This window comes from Boleophthalmus pectinirostris, unplaced genomic scaffold (genome assembly GCF_026225935.1).
Source record: "Boleophthalmus pectinirostris isolate CB_2022bp ecotype Guang Dong unplaced genomic scaffold, ASM2622593v1 HiC_scaffold_23, whole genome shotgun sequence".
Lineage (NCBI taxonomy): Eukaryota > Metazoa > Chordata > Actinopteri > Gobiiformes > Gobiidae > Boleophthalmus > Boleophthalmus pectinirostris.
In genome coordinates this window covers 421,038-433,220 of record NW_026571207.1, presented here as the reverse complement: position 1 = coordinate 433,220, position 12,183 = coordinate 421,038, and the positions used below count along the sequence as shown (strand labels likewise).

The 12,183-nt window shown below is 41.8% G+C and overlaps 1 protein-coding gene across 1 annotated transcript in view; it reads right to left on the bottom strand.

The window, feature by feature from the left end:
• Positions 1 to 1,036: 1,036 nt before the first annotated feature.
• Positions 1,037 to 12,183, bottom strand: part of isy1 (ISY1 splicing factor homolog) — a 19,295-nt gene continuing 8,148 nt past the window's right edge. The window contains exons 7-13 of the mRNA XM_055159641.1: positions 12,018 to 12,135; positions 11,718 to 11,840; positions 9,992 to 10,000; positions 8,998 to 9,080; positions 8,174 to 8,195; positions 4,128 to 4,204; positions 1,037 to 1,308 (exon numbers count right to left, since the gene is read on the bottom strand). Coding sequence (XP_055015616.1) covers positions 1,201 to 1,308; positions 4,128 to 4,204; positions 8,174 to 8,195; positions 8,998 to 9,080; positions 9,992 to 10,000; positions 11,718 to 11,840; positions 12,018 to 12,135 — 540 coding nt within the window. The 3' untranslated portion in view covers positions 1,037 to 1,200. The remainder of the gene's footprint in view (positions 1,309 to 4,127; positions 4,205 to 8,173; positions 8,196 to 8,997; positions 9,081 to 9,991; positions 10,001 to 11,717; positions 11,841 to 12,017; positions 12,136 to 12,183) is intronic.

Genomic DNA, 12,183 nt, shown 5'->3' with positions numbered 1-12,183 from the left:
CTGGGGTATTACTGAACCCCCTTTACCCTGACCCTACACTCAGGCTCCACACGGGGGCGCACTCAGCTGTTTGGAGCGCTTTGTTTTGGTTATTAGCTTTAGCCTGTTAGCTCCTCTTTAGCTCCTCTTTAGCCCCGCTCCGGTAGCGCAGGTTTTACCGGGTTCTGCTCCGGTTCGGGTCCGTCCTGCTGGCTCCAGTCCCGGGCTCCGTCTGCGCGTTGTGCCCCCATTTCCTCCGCGTGAAACGGACAGAAACAGCGACGAGAAACCGGAAAAAACCCGGGGAGAGAAACGAGTCTACACCGGGGACAGAGACGAGTCTACACCGGGAGAGGCGCAGCGGACAGCGGCTGGAGCTCCGACCCACAGCGGGAATAGCGTTCTGGGTTCTGGGTTCTGGGTTCTGGGTCTGGGTCTGGTTCTGGGTTCTGGGTTCTGGGTCTGGTTCTGGACTGAAGTGTGAGCTCGAACGGTTCCAGGAAATGAGCTCCACTTCCGGCCCTGCGGAACAACACGGGCTCGTGCCGCGCCTAGTTTCCGGTTTCACAATAAGAGCGTTTGTTTATTTAACAGAATAAAACAAAAATAAAAACTAAAACCTGATCACACACACCACACACACAGAGGGCACCTGACACACACACAGAGGGCACCTGACACACACAGAGGGCACCTGAGGGCACTGACACACACACAGAGGGCACCTGACACACACACACTGACACACACACAGAGACACACACACACAAGGCACCACACACACACCTGACACACAGAGGCACCACACACACAGAGGGCACCTGACACACACACAGAGGGCACCTGACACACACACAGAGGGCACCTGACACACACAGAGGGCACCTGACACACACACAGAGGGCACCTGACACACACAGAGGGCACCTGACACACACACAGAGGGCACCTGACACACACACAGAGACACACACACACACAAAGAGCACCTGACACACACACAGAGGGCACCTGACACACACGGGGAGGGCACCTGACACATGAATTCACACAGAAATAGTTTTAGTTTTTTTAATGAAAAAGTTACAAAAAGTATTTACATAAGTGTTTGAGTCGTGGTCTGCAGGTTGTGGTGGTAGCAGTAAAAGTACTCGTGGTACTTGTAGTAGTCGCAGTAGTACTCATAGTACTTGTAGTAGTCGCAGTAGTCGCAGTAGTGTGTCAGAGTCCGAGCAGAGTACGCGCCTCTTGGCTCTGGTGCTGTAAAGTCTCACTGGCGTATCTCTGTAACAGCTCCATCTTCTTCCTCCGGATCAGAGCCTCCTCCACCTGCAAACACAACCGGGTTTAGAACCAGACCCCAGACCCAGACCAGACCCAGACCCAGACCAGACCAGACCCAGACCCAGACCCAGACCAGACCCAGACCAGACCAGACCAGACCCAGACCAGACCCAGACCAGACCCAGACCCAGACCCAGACCCAGACCAGACCAGACCAGACCCAGACCAGACCCAGACCCAGACCCCAGACCCAGACCAGACCAGACCAGACAGACCAGACCAGACCCAGACCAGACCCAGACCCAGACCCAGACCCAGACCCAGACCCAGAGACCAGACCCAGAGACCAGACCCCCAGACCAGACCCAGACCCAGACCCAGACCCAGACCAGACCAGACCCAGACCAGACCAGACCAGACCCCCAGACCAGACCCAGACCAGACCCAGACCAGACAGACCAGACCAGACCCAGACCAGACCCAGACCAGACCCAGACCCAGACCCAGACCCAGACCCAGACCAGACCCAGACCCAGACCAGACCAGACCAGACCAGACCCAGACCCAGACCCGACCCAGACCCAGACCCAGACCCAGACCCAGACCCAGACCCAGACCCAGACCCAGACCAGACCCAGACCAGACCCAGACCCAGACCCAGACCCAGACCCAGACCCGACCCAGACCCAGACCAGACCAGACCCAGACCAGACCCAGACCAGACCCAGATCAGAGCCTCCTCCTCTTCACAACACTGAGAATGAACCAGAACCAAATGAAACCAAACCCAACTGTTTTCACCCAGATAAATATTAGTAGTAGTAGATGCAGTAGTAGTAGTAGTAGTAGTAGTATTTGTAAGAGTAGTTTTAGTAGTAGGTGTAGTAGTACTGTAGTAGTAGTAGTATTGTAGTAGTAGTAGTATTTGTAGTAGTAGTAGTACAGTAGTAGTAGAAGTAGTATTTGTAGTACTGTAGTATTTGTATTACTGTAGTATTTGTAGTACTGTAGTAGTAAATAGTAGTAGTAGTAGTAGTAGTAGTAGTAGTAGTAGTAGTACTGCAGTAGTATTTGTAGTATTTGTAGTACTGTAATATTTGTAGTATTTGTACTGTAGTAGTAGTAGTAGTAGTAGTAGTAGTAGTAGTAGTAGTAGTACTGTAGTAGTAGTAGTAGTAGTACTGTAGTAGTAGCAGTACCATAGTAGTATTTGTAGTACTGTAGTAGTAGTACTGTAGTAGTAGCAGTACTGTAATAGTATTTTTAGTATTGTTAGTACTGCAGTAGTAGTACTGTAGTAGTATTTGTAGTATTTATAGTACTGTAGTAGTAGCAGTACTGTAGTAGTAGTAGTATTTGTAGTATTAGTAGTACTGTAGTAGTAGTAGTACTGTAGTAGTAGTAGTACTGTAGTAGTAGTAGTACTGTAGTAGTATTTGTAGTAGTATTTGTAGTATTTGTAGTACTGTAGTAGTAGTAGTAGTACTGTAGTAGTAGTAGTACTGTAGTAGTATTTGTGGTATTTGTAGTGTTTGTAGTAGTAGTAGTAGTATTTGTAGTAATAGTAGTATCTGTAGTATTTGTAGTATCTATAGTATTTGTAGTATCTGTAGTATTTGTAGTATTTGTAGTACTGTAGTAGTATTTGTAGTATTTGTAGTAGTAGTAGTATCTGAAGTATTTGTAGTATCTGTAGTAGTATTTGTAGTAGGAGTATTTGTAGTATTTGTAGTGTTTGTAGTAGTAGTATTTGTAGTATTTGTAGTGTTTGTAGTAGTAGTGTTTGTAGTGTTTGTAGTGTTTGTAGTAGTATTTGTAGTATTTGTAGTAGTAGTATTTGTAGTATTTGTAGTGTTTGTAGTAGTAGTATTTGTAGTATTGTAGTAGTTTTAGTAGTAGTTTTAGTAGTAGTAGTAGTAGTATTTATAGTTTGTAGTAGTAGTATTGTATTTGTAGTGTTTGTAGTAGTAGTATTTGTAGTGTTTGTAGTAGTAGTGTTTGTAGTAGTAGTAGTATTTGTAGTATTTGTAGTAGTAGTATTTGTAGTATTTGTAGTGTTTGTAGTAGTAGTGTTTGTAGTAGTTTGTAGTAGTAGTATTTGTAGTATTTGTAGTAGTAGTATTTGTAGTATTTGTAGTGTTTGTAGTAGTAGTGTTTGTAGTTTGTAGTAGTAGTATTTGTAGTATTTGTAGTAGTAGTATTTTTAGTATTTGTATGTTTGTAGTGTTTGTAGTGTTTTAAGTATTTGTAGTAGTAGTTTGTAGTAGTATTTGTAGTATTTGTAGTGTTTGTAGTGTTTGTAGTAGTAGTATTTGTAGTGTTTGTAGTAGTAGTGTTTGTAGTATTTGTAGTGTTTGTAGTAGTAGTATTTGTAGTGTTTGTAGTAGTAGTATTTGTAGTATTTGTAGTAGTAGTATTTGTAGTATTTGTAGTAGTAGTATTTGTAGTATTTGTAGTGTTTGTAGTAGTAGTGTTTGTAGTGTTTGTAGTAGTAGTATTTGTAGTATTTGTAGTAGTAGTATTTGTAGTATTTGTAGTGTTTGTAGATGTAGTGTTTGTAGTGTTTGTAGTAGTAGTGTTTGTAGTAGTAGTATTTGTAGTATTTGTAGTGTTTGTAGTGTTTGTAGTAGTAGTATTTGTAGTGTTTGTAGTAGTAGTGTTTGTAGTAGTTTGTAGTTGTAGTTTGTGTATTTGTAGTGTTTTGTAGTAGTAGTAGTATTGTAGTATTTGTTAGTGTAGTGTATTTGTAGTATTTGTAGTGTTTGTAGTAGTAGTATTTGTAGTATTTGTAGTGTTTGTAGTAGTAGTATTTGTAGTATTTGTAGTGTTTGTAGTATTTGTAGTATTTGTAGTATTTGTAGTACCTCTTTCTGGGAGGGCACTGGGACGTGGGCGGTGAACACGGCTCCTTCTTCTCCTTCGTCGTCTTCAGCAGCTTCATCTTAAAACACAAACACACAAAACACACACACACAATAAAAACAACACAACACACACAATAACACACACAACACACACACACACAATAAAACAACACAACACACACACATAAACACAACACAACACAAAAAACACACAACACACAACACACAAAACACACAACACACAATAAACACACAACAACACACAATAAACACACAACACACAATAAACAACACACACAATAAACACAAAACACACAATACACACACACACAACACACAATAAACACACAACACACAATAAACACACAACACACAATAAACACACACACAACACACACACAACACACAATAACACACACAAAACACAATAAACACACACACACAATACACACACACAACACACACAATAAACACACAACACACAATAAACACACAATAACAACACACACACAACACAACACACAACACACAAACACACACAAACACACAATACACACACAACACACAATACACAACACACAATCACACACACACAAACACACAACACACACACACACAACACACAATAAAACACACAACACACAAACACACACAACACACAATACACACACACAACACACACAACACAACACACACACACACACACAACACACAATAACACACAAACACACAACACACACAATAACACACACAAACACACAAATACAACACACAACACACAACACACAACACACAACACAACACACACACACACACACAACACACACAATAAACACACAACACACACACAACACACACAACACACAACACACAACACACACAAACACACAATACACACAACAACACACACACACACAACACACAATATACACACAACACACAACACACAATACAACACACAATAAACACACAACACACACACAACACACAATACACACACAACACACAATAAACACACAACACACACACAACACACAATATACACACAACACACATAACACACAACACACAATAAACACACAACACACAATAAACACACAACACACAATAAACACACAACACACAATAAACACACAAACACACACAACACACACACAACACACAATAAACTCACAACACATAATAAACACACAAACACACACACAACACACACACATATATATATATATATATATATATATATATATATATATATATATATATATATATATATATATATATATATATATATATATATATATATATATATATATATATAGTATATATAGTAGTATATACAGAGTATATATAGAGTAGAGCCCGACCGATATATCGGTTGGCTGATATTATTGGCTGATATGGGCACCTGGAGACATATCGGCTATCGGCCAATATGTTTGCTGATATGGGCCGATATTTCACGTGGGCATGTTACACGTCGTTATAAAGCTTAGACTCTCTATATTCTGTTCATTTAATCCAATTTACAGACAGATAAATGTCCATACTGTCCCTGAACACACCACAGAGTCACGTCACTTCACTCACGTGTGTTTGTTTACACCTGCAGCCGTGCAACACTGACATTATTTTCTTTTTACGGACAATCGGTTTGAGTCTGGATTAAAAGGACTTTTATTAGTTCAGACTTGTGATGTGGGAGGAGCCTGTGTGAGGCTGAGTGTTGAAATACATCGACTTTGAAGCTAGTTTTGGTTATTTGTTATTAGCGATTATCTGCTGTAGCTCCTGCACATAAACAGTCTGTTTTCTATTGGGCTGTTGTAAAGTGATTATATTGTTCGTATATTTGTTACTGGAGCTGCATTGATGTAAATGAGCTGTGAATAGACGTGTGAATGATCCACATTTACACATATAATTAATTACCGCAGTGCGCACGTTTTTACAGCTAAAGGCTAATAGCGCTAGTTTCTTTACTCTCTAGGAGTTATGGGTCGGTCGCAATCGAAGCGGCTCTTAGATCCGGCTCTTTGAAGTGAACAACAGGAGCATGTTTCTTATTGGGAGCCGTGTTTTCTCTTTTTCTCTTCAAGCCACTTGTAGACCTGTAGTTTGACAGCAGCAGCGGCTGAAAACGAAACTTTCAGAAATCTGCGAGTGCATAGGATAAAAAAAAAAAAGTGCATATTTGGCTGCAGTTCAGCATAAAATGAATAAACCAGGACTAAACTTGGGCTGGAGTGAAGGAGAAACCGAGTCCCGACACTCAGTCCTGGTTCAGTTCTGGTTTAGTCCTGTTTTACACGTGGTTTAAATCTGTTTTAGTCCTGGTTTAGTCCTTTTTCAGTCCTGGTTCAGTTTTGGTTGAGTCCTGCTTGCAACAAAACAATCTCAAGAGTCGCTTGGGAGCCGAAAGAGCCAGCTGCTTTAGTGAGCCGAGCCAAAAGCTGGTTCTCCAAAAAAAAGAAACTGGAATCCCCATCACTAGTAGCTAGTGCAACCTTTAACACGTCATGTCCTGCCTTCTGTCCGGCCCTTCAGTCTAATTTTAGGACCCTATGTGGCCCGCGAGCCAAAAAGTTTGCCCACCCCTGAGCTAGAATGTGATGCAAAAATGCTATTAAGTCAACCTACTGTCTGTAAATATGATGTAAAGAGGCAGAATAACAATAAATGTTGCCTAAATAAACCCAATTTAAAATCCACCAGAGCCAAACCTAAGTTTTTTAAACAATTCAACATTTACAGTGAATTTTTACATCACTAAATATATCTGTGATTATATCGGATATCGGCAGCTCCAACTCCCATTATATCAGTTTCATATCGGCCACAGCAAAATCCATATCGGTCAGGCTCTAATAAATACTACTATATATACTCTTTATATACTGTATATATACTACTATATATACTCTATATATACTACTATATATACTCTATATTAGAGCCCGACCGATATGGATTTTGTTGTGGCCGATATGAAACTGATATAATGGGAGTTGGAGCTGCCGATATCCGATATAATCACAGATATATTTAGTGATGTAAAAATTCACTGTAAATGTTGAATTGTTTAAAAAACTTAGGTTTGGCTCTGGTGGATTTTAAATTGGGTTTATTTAGGCAACATTTATTGTTATTCTGCCTCTTTACATCATATTTACAGACAGTAGATTGGCCTAATGGCATTTTTGCATCACATTCTAGCTCAGGGGTGGGCAAACGTTTTGGCTCGCGGGCCACATAGGGTCCTAAAATTAGACTGAAGGGCCGGACAGAAGGCAGGACATGACGTGTTAAAGGTTGTATGGAGGATTTTTTTTTGTTTCAAATTGTCAGTGATAGATTATAGATGCAGTAGCCTTGTAATTATGATGACCAAAAAAAAGAGAATAAAAATTCATCAACTCTGGACGTGGTGGGGCTAAACATTTGCCAATAGATAACGACACTGTCTCGTTATCTGTGAGCTGACAGGCTGTCAATCAAACTCCCTACGTTTCTAGTGTAACTGACTTGCCTGCGCCGCCGTTACGTGGTTTACATACGCCTGTCACGCAGTCCACAGACGCAAGACGCACAGACGCTGTTTACTCCACCAACGCAACAGTTCTTAGCGGCTTTTTTTACCTATATCTTCCTCGCAGTTCGCACAAAGTTTGTTTCAATGACAGACAAGAATCCAGGAGCAGTTCGCCGCAAAAGAAAGTCCGTTTTTGAGGTGAAAGAAGAAGACAAGGGGAAAAGCAGCGAAGCCAAACTAAGGTGATTCTTATAGATTCATTCCAGCGATGGCGCAACTGAAGCAGACGAAGGGTCTAAAGACTGAACCACTGGTCCACAAATTACTCCTGGACAGGAAACTTCTGCTTATTATGAAAAGATACTTTATTTCCAAGAGCTAGTCAAACCTTTTTCAGGACACGAAAGCGATATCCTGTGTCTGAAAACGTGATTTTCAAGGCAAAGAAAGAGTCACTTGCTGCTGCGTGTTGTAGTTAGTTCATTCGCACTGAATCTCCGTGCACCCTTCTCTGCACCCCTTTCCTGCTCCTCCCCCCACTCCTCACTTCTCCGGGCACGGAATCTCCGCGCACCGCTCCCCTCTCCTCTCCCCTCTCCTCTCCTCTCCACTCTTCTCCCTGCTCCTCACTTCTCGTCCGCGCACAAAATGTCCACGCCCCCTCTCCCCTCGCTCCTCACTTCTCAGTCTTGCTAACCAACACTGTAGTTAGTTGTTTACAAGTCATGTGCAGCACCGGCTGTAAACAAACCTGTTTGTGGCGTAAGGAGGAGGCGGGAGGAGGCGTTTCTACGTAGGAGCTGTAGGGAGGGGGGGTGTTCACGCATGCGCAACATTTGAAAAAGGACAAACAGTCGCTGGATTTCTCGTTCCTTGGAAAATCCTCTATACAACCTTTAATCCAGACTCAAACCGATTGTCCGTAAAAAGAATATAATCTCAGTGTTTGGATCGTGTCTGCAGGTGTAAACAACACACGTTGAGTGATCGTGACTCTGTGGTGTGTTCAGGGACGCGACTCTGTGGTGTGTTCAGGGACAGTACGTGACTCTGTGGTGTGTTCAGGGACAGTACGGACACACACACACAAATGACTCCGTAGATAAATACTGATGTGGAGCCACATATTAGGACATTTATCTGTCTGTAAATTGGATTAAATGAACAGAATTAGAGAGTCTAAGCTTTATAACGAGGTGTAACATGCCCACGGGAAATATCTGCCCCTATCAGCAAGCATATCGGCCAATAGCCGATATGCCTAAAGTTGCCCATATCAGCCGATAATATCGGCCAACCGATATATCAGTCGGGCTCTAGTATTTATAGTAGTACTTTTACCTGATGGTCTGTGACTTTGTAAATGTCTTCTTCTTCTTCAGTTCTGTTTTGATCTTTCTCAGACCTCCACTTCTCCACCGCCTCTGGAGGACTACAAGAGTACTACAGTTACTACAACAACTACTACTACTACTACTACAAGAGTACTACAGTTACTACAATACTATACTACTACTACTACAAGAGTACTACAGTTACTACAACAAATACTACTACTACTACTACAAGAGTACTACAGTTACTACAACAAATACTATACTACTACTACAGAGTACTACAGTTACTACAACAAATACTACTACTACTACTACAAGAGTACTACAGTTACTACAACAAATACTACTACTACTACTACAAGAGTACTACAGTTACTACAACAAATACTACTACTACTACTACTACAAGAGTACTACAGTTACTACAATACTACTCTACTACTACTACTACTACTACAAGAGTACTACAGTTACTACAACAAATACTACTACTACTACTACTAGTACTGCAAGAGTACTACAGTTACTACAATACTACTACTACTACTACAAAGTACATACACATACAACTACTACTACTACAAGAGTACTACAGTACAACTACTACTACAAGACTACTACACTACTACATACTACTACTACTACTACTACTACTACTAAGAGGTACTACTACTACTACTACTACTACACAGTTACTACTACTACTACTACTACTACAAGAGTACTACAGTTACTACAATACTACTACTACTACTACAGTTACTACAACAAATACTACTACTACTACTACTACAAGAGTACTACAGTTACTACAAAAATACTACTACTACTACTACTACAACAAATACTACTACTACTACTACAAGAGTACTACAGTTACTACAACAAACTACTACTACTACAAGAGTACTACAGTTACTACAACAAATACTACTACTACTACTACTACTACAAAAGTAACTACTACCAAATATACTACTACTACTACTACAAGTTACTAGCTACTACTAGTAATACAACTACTACTTACTACTGTTACTACTACTACTACTACTACTACTACTACTACAAGAGTACTACAGTTACTACAACAAATACTACTACTACTACTACTACTGCAAGAGTACTACAGTTACTACAATACTACTACTACTACTACTACTCACTACAACAAATACTACTACTACTACTACAGTTACTACAACAAATACTACTACTACTACTACTACAGTTACTACTACAGGTACTACAGTTACTACAATATACTGACTACTACATACTTACTACTACTATACTACTACTACTACTATCAAGTACAGTACTACAGTTACTACAACAAGACTACTACTACAAGAGTACTACAGTTATCTACAACAAATACTACTACTACAAGAGTATACAGTACTACTACTACTACTACTAACTACTACTAACACTACTACACTTTACTACTACTACTACTACAACTACTACAACTACTATTACACTACTACAAGAGTATTAACTAGTTACTACACAAATACTACTCTACTCTGCAAAACTGCAAGAGTACTACAGTTACTACAACAAATACTACTACTACTGCAAGAGTATTACAGTTACTACAACAAATACTACTACTACTACTGCTGCAAGAGTACTACAGTTAGTTACTACAAATACTACAGTCAGTGGTTATAGGATATAAGGTGAGGGTTAAGGGGATAAGGTGAGGGTTTAGGGTTTAGGGTATAAGGTGAGGGTTTAGGGTTAAGGGTATAAGGTGAGGGTTTAGGGTATAAGGTGAGAGTTTAGGGTTTAGGGTATAAGGTGAGGGTTAGGGTATAAGGTGAGAGTTTAGGGTTTAGGGTATAAAGGGTAAGGGTATAAGGTGAGGGTTAAGGGTATAAGGTGAGAGTTTAGGGTTTAGGGTGTAAGGTGAGGGTTTAGGGTATAAGGTGAGGGTTTAGGGTTGTACCTTGCTTCTCGTGCTGCGCCTCCAGCGGCAGCAGAACGCCGTCGTCTTCGTCTCTGTATCCATAATACTCAGCGTCCACGTCCTTCATCAGCTCCGCCCTCGTCTTCCTCACCTCCGGCGCCGCTGCCAATCACAGAGCAGGATGTTCAGTCCTGGTTTAGTCCTGGTTCAGTCCCGGTTTAGTCCCGGTTTAGACCCGGTTTAGTCCTGGTTCAGTCCTGGTTCAGTCCCGGTTTAGTCCCGGTTTAGTCCCGGTTTAGACCCGGTTTAGTCCTGGTTCAGTCCAGGTTTAGTCCTGGTTCAGTCCTGGTTCAGTCCTGGTCTAGTCCTGGTTCAGTTCTTACGTTCTTTCTCGAACAGTTCTCGGACTCCGGGCAGGTCTCGTGCGGCTCCAAAGTATTTGTATCCTCTGTTTCCTGGAACCTCTCGACCCTCGTGGTCCAACATCCGGGGCCCGAACCTCTGAGAGAGAGTACACGGTCAGAGTACTGCGAGTACTACAAATACTACTGCAAATACTACTGTCAGAACCTCTGCGAGAGAGTACACGGTCAGAGTACTGCGAGTACTACAAATACTACTGCAAATACTACTGTCAGAACCTCTGAGAGAGAGTACACGGTCAGAGTACTGCGAGTAGCAGCAGCGGTAGCAGTAGTAGTAATAGTAGCAGTAGTAGTACTAGTACTAGTAGCAGTAGTAGTANGGTGAGGGTTTAGGGTATAAGGTGAGGGTTTAGGGGATAAGGTGAGGGTTTAGGGTTGTACCTTGCTTCTCGTGCTGCGCCTCCAGCGGCAGCAGAACGCCGTCGTCTTCGTCTCTGTATCCGTAATACTCAGCGTCCACGTCCTTCATCAGCTCCGCCCTCGTCTTCCTCACCTCCGGCGCCGCTGCCAATCACAGAGCAGGATGTTCAGTCCTGGTTTAGTCCTGGTTCAGTCCTGGTTCAGTCCTGGTTCAGTCCCGGTTTAGTCCCGGTTTAGACCCGGTTTAGTCCTGGTTCAGTCCAGGTTTAGTCCTGGTTCAGTCCTGGTTCAGTCCTGGTCTAGTCCTGGTTCAGTTCTTACGTTCTTTCTCGAACAGTTCTCGGACTCCGGGCAGGTCTCGTGCGGCTCCAAAGTATTTGTATCCTCTGTTTCCTGGAACCTCTCGACCCTCGTGGTCCAACATCCGGGGCCCGAACCTCTGCGAGAGAGTACACGGTCAGAGTACTGCGAGTACTACAAATACTAC